This window comes from Rhagoletis zephyria, unplaced genomic scaffold (genome assembly GCF_001687245.7).
Source record: "Rhagoletis zephyria isolate East Lansing unplaced genomic scaffold, Rhagoletis_zephyria_1.1 Rzeph_scaffold_18719, whole genome shotgun sequence".
NCBI lineage: Eukaryota > Metazoa > Arthropoda > Insecta > Diptera > Tephritidae > Rhagoletis > Rhagoletis zephyria.
The window spans coordinates 1-9,747 of record NW_016175780.1 but is presented as its reverse complement, the minus strand read 5'-3'; the positions used below and the strand labels follow the sequence as shown (position 1 = coordinate 9,747).

The 9,747-nt window shown below is 35.1% G+C and overlaps 1 protein-coding gene across 1 annotated transcript; it reads left to right on the top strand.

Annotated features, from left to right (window-relative positions):
- Positions 1 to 6,680: 6,680 nt before the first annotated feature.
- On the top strand, positions 6,681 to 9,731 carry LOC108380255 (extracellular glycosidase CRH11-like; the record flags this gene model as incomplete). Its single annotated transcript, XM_017636629.1, has 3 exons — positions 6,681 to 6,738; positions 9,202 to 9,595; positions 9,676 to 9,731. Coding segments are annotated over exons 1-3 (508 nt in total), but the record flags the coding sequence as incomplete, so codon positions are not given.
- Positions 9,732 to 9,747: the final 16 nt, after the last annotated feature.

The following is a 9,747-nucleotide window of genomic DNA, read 5'->3' as shown; positions in this document are numbered from 1 at the left end:
TATAACTTCTACCTATATGTAAATTTTTATTGTTTTTCCACAGCATTTTTCATAAATAAACGCCTCAAGCTCAATAAAATTGTTATATATACTTTATTTTATCTTAATTTATTATATTTTATTTCATTGTGTTTTACGCTGATATTTTTTTATATATAAATGTATGTAAGTTATTGTGGTTTTTTCCACACCATTTTTCATATATAAACGGCCTCAAACTCAAAAACATTGTTGAATATAATTGTAACAAAGGTAATAAATAACAAAAAATAAAATAATATAAACTAAACCATAACAAAATAAATTATACAACAGGGAAAAATAAAATAAAATTGGATAAACTAAGGGCCGTTTTCCCAAGTAGGTTTTTAAGTTTTTCTGCCCTTTAAACACAAATTTTGTTATGAAAAAATGTGTTTGAACGGCAGACAAATTTTAAAACCTGCTTGAGAAAACGGTACAAAATAAGTTAAATAAAAATTAAAGTAGTAAAATCAAGTTTAAAAAGTAAAATAAAAAATAAATATTAATTTAAATAAATAAAATAAAAAATTTAATCAAATTAACTTTGGCTTGTTCAGGGAAGACTTGACTATACTTTTCAATCTACTTTTGCAAATAAGTAAAGCCATTCAATAGTATTTATTAACATAAAAAAAATAGGTTTGGTAATTTGAATGATGGAACGTTATTGCCCAAAGGGACGGTTGTACTTGAAATAATGAATTGATAAGGATTATTTCACTAGCAAGTCAAACAGTTCTGCCACACATACATATGTATGTATTCGTCTACATAGTTACGTGATATGTGATGCGATCATTTGTATGCCAGCATGAAAACCAGTTCGCACAATTATCAGAAAACAGAAATGCCGTACGTGTTCACTAGAGTTTGCATTGAGTTGCGGCAATCCATTGGAAATGAACTGATAAAAGTTGATTAGATATAATCCTAAAATGCTACAGCAGAGTACGTGCAGGTGCCCTGCCATTCATACGCACCTACTAACATACATATGTATATAGGCCTATGTATGTATACACATGAGTATTCAGATCCTTGCTTGCCTTTTCTTCGCTTAAGCAAATTTGATCGCATTACACTGCATACTTATGTACAAAGGCATTGTGCTAGAATGTTTACTAAATATCTTAGCAAATGTGAATGGAATGCAAAACACCTACAAAATAGACAGCATTACTAAGTATCGCCTTAAACAAGCACACAAAATCTAATTTCATGCTGGTTTGACCCACAGTCACAGTCAAAAGTAGCACTCACAAAAGCGCAATAGAGCATTTGATACTTTTTTGTTCTTCATTTGGTGAATTGATTTGGTGAAGTGAAAATGTGAATCAAAAGTGAAAAGTGTTGCCTTTGAAGAGTGAAGCGAATCGAATTGAGGGCTTTGAGTGTGAATTATGAATACAAATGCAATCATTTGAATGATTATGTGCATGAACACTTGAATATCAATCATATTGTACATATGTATGTATGTATGTATGTATGTATGTATGTATGTATGCAAATGCAACTATCTTTTTGGAATAACTGCTCGCGCTCCACCCCAACCAACTTTATTATGCGCCTTCAATATTTCGGTTTAGTGATTTAGCAAATTCTCATACTGCGAACGGAAGCGCTGAGAGAAAAAAAGTGAAACTTAATTGGAATTGTACACACTCATACATTTTCATGTATATATACTCGCATTCGAACCCAAATACTCAAGTGCTTATCCTACATAAATACATATGTATATGTATGTTCAAAATTGCTACAAAATTCCTGAAAAAATTTGAACGACTGCATGGATGGAGATTACTTTAGTATGCATAAGTATGCTATATACATACATACATACAAAGTACTACATAGTCGACAGTAAAGCGTATTGTTCACGGATTAGCACAACCAAAGGTCATTGCGGAAGTTAGATTGAATTGAAACGGAAGCTGGCGTATCATAGGGAGGTTTAACATACAGGCCAAAAGGAAATGGGCTCCCTTGAAGAGCTTGAATGGAAGATTCTCAACTTTTTCACAGCTAAGACGGGTTTCTGGCATGAGAAATTTATATGTAACGCTATGGCCAAAATAATGGAAACGCCTTGCTTTGCCCAGTTTTGCTATATTTCTTTTGTTTAATAAATATTTGTTAATTTTTTATAAAATTTGTAGAGAGTGGTTAACCTTAGAGGACAATTAGCACTGAGGATCGTCGGGAACCTTGGACAGGCCTGACTCTTTGGATAACCTTGTGCTAGAATAGAGCCAACATCAGGTTTTTCACAGATTAATTAGCCGGTCATAAACACATGCACTCTCACAAGAACCAGATGACTGGACCACACAGACGAAATGTTAAGGAACATCGTAGTTCTCTTGGCAAAGTGGAACACCTAGTTGTTCCTCATCTTGTACTTCAGATTAGGCAGAAGGACTGCTCTCAGCATGCTTATCCGCATTCTGCTAAGTGCAGGACACTCGCAGAGGATATGCTCCACTGTCTTCTGTTTCATCCTCGATCTCCTACATATGTATGTATTTTATTACTCAGAGCCAGTTTTAAAGAATGCGATGACAGCCGACAATATCCCGTTAGAACACCCACCAGTAATAGGATAAACTTCGAGAGCTTTATGTCATACGCTCTGAACATAATTTTGGACACCTTGCAGCCTTGTGTTTTGGTCCACACATTCTGCTCCTTCCGGATCGATTAAAGGAAATCGACATGCCCTCTATCGCTTTAGTTTCTAACAGAACGCCTTCTTTGGCTTGCGCTTGTTGGCCTCTCCTTGAGCGCGACGCCGTTGTGCCCTGGAGCACAGCACAGATGTACATCAGTACTAGTATGTACCAAACCCAGAGTTGTCCAGTACTTCACAACACTTCCTCAAAAGGTGCACTGTGATAGAGATTCACTTGTTTATTAACTAGGTTGCTGCTCAGTAGCTCCGCCGGGAAAATGCTGCTGTAGCTCGGCAGCTTATAGGATTTGTTGAGACCGAGCTCCGCGCAGACGACTGCCGCCCCTACGCCTTTCTCCATCTTCGACCCGTCTGTATACAAAATCACCGAGCCAGCATTCCTCATGCCCTCACGCCAGCCTTTAATCTCTATTTACATATAGTGGATCCGAAGTTCGTCCCAAAGTGCAGATGCGGGATGATGTAACCAATCCGTCCGAGCAAAGTTGACGCTATACTTCATCCACATTCGAACCCTTTAATATTAGGAATTTATCTACCCAGGTACTGTTAGCAGTTAGTTACGTTTTAGGGAAGGGGATAATACCTTAGTATGTCAGGGTTAAAGACATATCATAGGGACACAAAAAAAATCTTCTAGTTCGCAATATTTCTTGCTCTGTTACAACCAAGCTACAAACTAGAGGATACTAGTTATTGTTCTCATTTAACTTGCTTTGAATACTTATATCTTTATAGCGTTCTTTAACTATCCAAGGGCGAAGGAAAATTGAATTAACACTATCTATAGCAAAACGTATTCATAGGATCGATATTGACCCTGAAAAGTTCTACTATGTGTAAAATTTTTTTTCTGAGCCATTCCAAACATTGAAAGACGGAACCTTCATCAGGATCACATAAGAGTTGACAATTTTTTAGTAAATTTTTACTTTTGCCCTTACTCAGTATGTAACTAACTAGTCCTTCCATAATACTGTCTCCATTTTTTTTTTTTACCTTCGAAATTTATACAAGATTATTTACATACAATTGTGCACACACACGTGCATACATACATATCCATTCATATGCACAGCTACGTTATGTACGCTTGGCTAACGCATAACAATAGCAACTGAAGCAATCATTTCGCTTCAATTGATTTACCTTCAAAAATTCGTTTGTTCGTTTCTATGCGACTGTCACAATTTTTTTTTTTTTAGCTGCCTCACTATTGGCATTGTATTTTGCATGAAAAGTCCACAAATAAGTACATATGTACATAAATACATATGTGTGGTAGAAAGATGTATCGAGGGCTTAGAGAGTAAAAAAAAATACCTCACAGTCTCAAAGTAAACAGAAAGTAAGAAAAGAAAATTTAACTTATTTTGAAGTTGCAACATTTTAGATACTTCGTAGCTCATCCAATTAAAATTCTTGTATTCGAATATTGTGGTTAGCTTTAGATTCGATAGAAGGGAGTATCCATTACAAATTTCTCTTTTTTNGGAGCTAAGTGAAGTAGGAAGAGGGGATAATACGCTTATGTTGCTAGAGGTGATTTCCAGTGAATGTTGCTGGACATTTTAGAAAGCGTCTGTAGGTAACGGATCATGGAGAAGGAAGGACTTTTTTGTGCGGCACCTTTGGCTTTAGTGCGGTAAAATTTAATTAGGTTATTAGACAATAACACACGTTTACAGAAATAGAAAATTTTTGGACCTGGGAAATTTGTATATAAATTCTTATGTAAAATTTTAGGAAAACTCACTCACGATGGTGGCTTTGTAAGTCACGCATTCTCACGTTTTCTAATATTTTTTTCAATCACGGTAACGCAGCCTCCTTCACACGCCATTTTTCACAAATATTTTTTTTTTTAATTTAACTTTATTATTATTCAGTGCAGTTTTCACCGATGTATTGCTAGAGGTCTAACTTAAAATATAAAAAAGAAAACAAGTTACAGAGTTGCCACATGTTAGAAAATTCCAGTTTCGATAAATGAAGTAAATATTGCAATATGGCTGTCGAAAAGGCTTACTGAGGAAAATATATGTTTTTAAAGTTGCCACCTGTTTGAAAAAATTTATTTATTTAATTGATAAGAAAAATTGAATATTGCAATATGAGTAACAAACTGAAGAGGTTTAGGAAAGTTTACCGCCGGAAATATGTTTGAGCGGGGTTGCCATCTGTTTGAAAAATGTTATTCAATTAAATTAATAAAATAAATGAAATATTACAATACGGGTATCAAACAACGCAAAAATACGTTTAAGGCGCAATGAGGCACGCCAGGTTGTTTCTACTTATAAATAATATCGTCGAGCTAATTTATTTATTTTGCAGCAATTCTACGCTTAACAGCCTCGAAGAAAGTTAAAAAAAAATAAGAGTGCAACAAAACGCTTGCCTTATGAAAAAGTATATTTCTTGTATCATTTCCGTGGCTCAGGCGCAAGGCCACTGGTTAACCAACACAGTTCCTAAAAAAAACTAAGAAATATAGAACTAGTTTTTTGTACACACATCTATTAACTGCAACTCGTAAGTGAAGCGTTTACATGCACACTCCTACATGCCAACTTATGCACATTAGGCATATGACATTTTTTTTATTAAACATACCTGTGAGGAGTGGATGAGAAATGATGAAAAACCAACAAAAATAACGTTTTTGCCAAAATTTGGTACAAAAACGTCTAGAAAAAAGTGTAAAATTTTCGACAAAAACGTGTCGTATGGGGGCTAACAGACCTCGGAATATAGAGGTTTGCTTCAATATGCAGAAACTTTTTTTTGTAAACCTATACTTCAGAGATATGTTGTATTTGATGCCAACGTCCATTGCCTCTAATATGAGTATTCTATTTGAAAACTTCCTAAAGTTATAAAAAAAAAACAATTATGATTTTTTCAAGTGAGAATGAAAAAATGAATAACGTCGGTACTTTTTCGCCTAAAAAACGTTTTAAGGTGAAAATGGTTCAAATACTGATTTATTTTTTATTGTACTCATTTGTGGAACTGCATTGATTGAAATATATGCAAGAGGAATGCTTTAGCGTTTTTCTTTTCTGGCTTGAGATTTGCTCGTTTACAATATTGGTGATATCAACCACACCCCATTTTAAAGTGATATTGTTTACCACTCATGTTAATTTATTTAATTTTGAGAATTGCTAATTAAAATACACTTGATTCTCTAACAAAACCCAAGTTAACAACTTTATAGCAAAAAAAAACAACAAATTTCTATACAAATTCCAAATTTTTTTCAGCAATGTTAGATTTTTTATGTATGCAATTTTATAGCGTTTTCAATTTTAGTGCAATAATTAAGTTGTTTCAAGGATTTATAATTACCGTTGATTTTTAAGAATTTTTCTTTCGTATTTGTTTCCATATAACGAATAAACCCAATTTTTTTTCATATGGAAGAAAACCGCAATACCTTTCGCAAAAAAAAATCTAAAAAATCAACAGTAGTTTTTGGGCACATTATTGCACTAAAATTGAAAGGGCTATAAAACTGTATACTTAAAAAAATTTTACACTTCTGAGAAAAAAGTTTAAAATTTGGATCGAAATTTGAAGCATTATGTACATATCTGTGGCATTTTACTAAAGCAGCTTATCTCGAGATAAGCTATTTTCCCTTTAAAGCAATAATTCATTGGGTTAACAAACAATATTTCAACGATTAACTAGCCCCAGGTGTAACGTAATAAAAACATTAAATTTTTCATGCGGAAAATTTTATTTTTTCATTCAAAGTAAAACCTTCTAAAGTCACTTAAGTTGTTTTAATAAAATGCCAAAGATATGTATGTAAAAAAGTCATATGCCTAATGTACATACGTGAGCTAGTTTGCTTCCATTTTTAATTTAGTGCTGGGACGTAGACAATAAACTTTTTTTATACGTCTTCGCCTTTTGTGCATCTTCTGGTTCACCTTCTACTCGACGCACAATGGCGGTTGATAACGACATACCGACCGAAAGTGATGCCGACAATGAACGTCATATGAGTACTTGAGCATTGTATGTAGCACTTTCTACTATGTTTCGTATGTATGTACAAAAGTGAATGCAAGTTCCTTAATAGAGGCGACAGTTTTGACACCAAGTGTTTTGTTTTTTATTTTTACAAAGAAAAGCTTAGAACAAAAAGTTGTCATATAGTCATGGATACATATATATACTATGTACATACATACATTGCTTGTCTTGCGTTATTTTTGTCACCACACAAAACACTTGTCGCCGCCAACTTGGCAACTTCAGGTAAACAATGTGTGCCAGTTTGTGTGTGGCTGTGTGCGTATGACTTAGTGAAAGATGCATTTCAGCTGTAGAACAATGCTAGCATGACGAAAAGTTATGTACGTATATATATGTATTTAGGCTATATCAGTTTCCAATTAACTTGCTTTTGATTTAATTTAGTAGAGCATTTCAATAAGCTGAGGAATATGTATTTTTCAAACTCAAATAAGACGAAACTTTAAGTTTTCATGGCACTTTCCGGGCGAAAGAGAAATACGGAACACCGCTGAATAGCAATCACACTTAAAGTTATCGCACCCACTTTAGAACAGATTTTCCGCAGCTACGAAAGGATGCTTACAGATTTGAATGATCTCCTCCCTAGTATGGTTAATCTTGGTAAAGTAATAACCCTGTCTTGTTGTTGAAAAGGGCTTAAATGTTCTGGCCTACGCAGAGGACATTGTCTCGAAAAGTAGTCTCCAAATTGTGCTGTAACAGCGGGCCTACCGTTAAAGCCAAGAAAACTAGTATACAATGCAAACCGCTAGATTCATTTCTTCGAGGAGAAGAGATAAACTTGACAAGCTTTTATGATCTGCTTTTAAAGCTATAGCTAGTGACTCCGTGGGTATGGTTCACAACGCTTTACTTATAGAAAATGGTTTAGGAGCCAGCTTCATATTTCCTTACTTGGGTGGAATGGGCAGAATGACAAATCAAAATTTTACCAATAATATCCAATGCCTTCTCGAATATTTCACTCATCGAATTTAGACATCTACCAGAGATAAAAACTGGGTAGATCAGCAACACAAGCGCCCACATCAATACTACAGAGAAGTGCCGGCGCTTAAAAAGACGAGCTCAACCCCTTCAAGAATACCCCGAAGGAGACGCTATTGAATGCTATAGGGTTCTAGGGTAGCAAAACATTATCTGATAATTTAAAGTTTATTAGCAGTGTTGCCAGAACTTTTTCAGAGAAAAGGCTAAATGGCCAAAAAAAAAAATAAAACTAAAAAAATTAAAAAAATTAAATCAAAATTTTAGTTATGGCCAAGAAAATCAAATATTTTTGGTTGTTATTATAACTTCACAATAGCGTCAACTTTTAAGATAAAAATGATGCATTACTGTAAGGAACAACTTATTTTGTACTTTAGTAAATATTTTTCGTAGCCTCAAAAAATCTAGGCAGCTTTTGACAAAGTTTTGATTCCATCTCATTGTTTTGTAAGCAGTGACTATTTATTGTGTTATTTAGCTCCATCGCGTGAGAACCAATACTCTATTATCCTCCCCATAAGCTTACTAAAAAGAAAGTACACCCACTCTTTACCCGGTAATCGCGTTTCGAAGGTACCTTTCCTGGCCAATTTCTCCGGAGCGCGATTCCCTGCAATATCAATATGGTCTGGTACCCAAATGAGTCTATCAGGTGGAAATTCCTTTGCCAAAGTCGAGCAGTTTAACAGACATTCTATTGTTTCCTTAATGCTAGCTCTGGCTGATGCTGGCGCCCGCATGAATGAAACATCCACCGACCATACCGTCAAGCTTCGACCCATCCGTGTAGAAATTCACTGGTGTCGTCCTGCAACTAGTGCTTTCCTTTCGGTCAATCCTGAAGCTGATGTGTCGAACAAAAACCAGTCTACCCACGCAGATATCGGATAAAGTAAAGCTTCATTAAATATTTTAACACTATTTAAATTTGCACTTAGTATTTTCAGCAATAGTAAAAACCTTAAAACGATTTTAATAAAAAAAAGCGAGAAGCAAAACAGGATCTTTTCGACTAAACCCAAATAAAACAAGCTAACTCTAGCCCGAAAATGCTCACCGGAGACTACTGGCATCAGGCCCCTATCTATTCATACTAAAATATCGATACTTAGATATAAGAAGAAGAGATAATTGGAGATAAAAGAGAGAACCGAGCCGCCCCCCTAACTTTAAAATTTTCCTTATATATATATAAAATAGTACCCTGAAATGCCAGCTTAATAGGGTCGAGCCCCTCCCCCCCTAAATTTCATTCTGGCTAGAAAATAAATTTAAAATTAATCTTTCCGGACACCTTTGAAATGTTAAATAATTGCCTATTTTGAATACTATTTTCAATTAAACTCTCGAAGATTTTATGAACTCCATAATAATCATGAATCATGCTATATATTGACTAAGAAAAATCTCTTATATTTTCCACTTTCTTTTTCCAGAAAATGTCTATTTAGAGATGGCAAAAATTACACGACGTGCCGCTGCCTCGTCGTCATCAACGTTGTCGTCGATAAAATCAACTACATCATCGGACACTTCAAGGTCATCAACAGCAACGAGTTCTTCCACTTCCAAGGCTTCCAAATCGACTGTTAAGGCAAGTGCAACAATAATAAAAACAACAACGAATGCCAATCAAATTGTCAATGGCGTTAAGCCGGCACGTTTGGCTGCAACGGATATGTTGGACAAACTGGCCATGCCACTCATTGCATTTACTGATACTTCTATACTTCGCAAAAATGGCGGCAATGCAGCTCGCGCCAAACAATTTGCGACAAATGGGAATAGCGGCGCCTTACCTAACACGAATACAACGACGACGACGACTGGGTAAGACAAGTGATAAGGATTATATGTGCGATTGCTTTTAAGCTCGCTTTGAACTTATGATTTTTGTTTTTTTTTTGTAGTACCGCATTCGTATACGACGCCGCAAATGAGCCCATGCAATATACGGGCAAGGGCCGTTACAATAAAAGTCT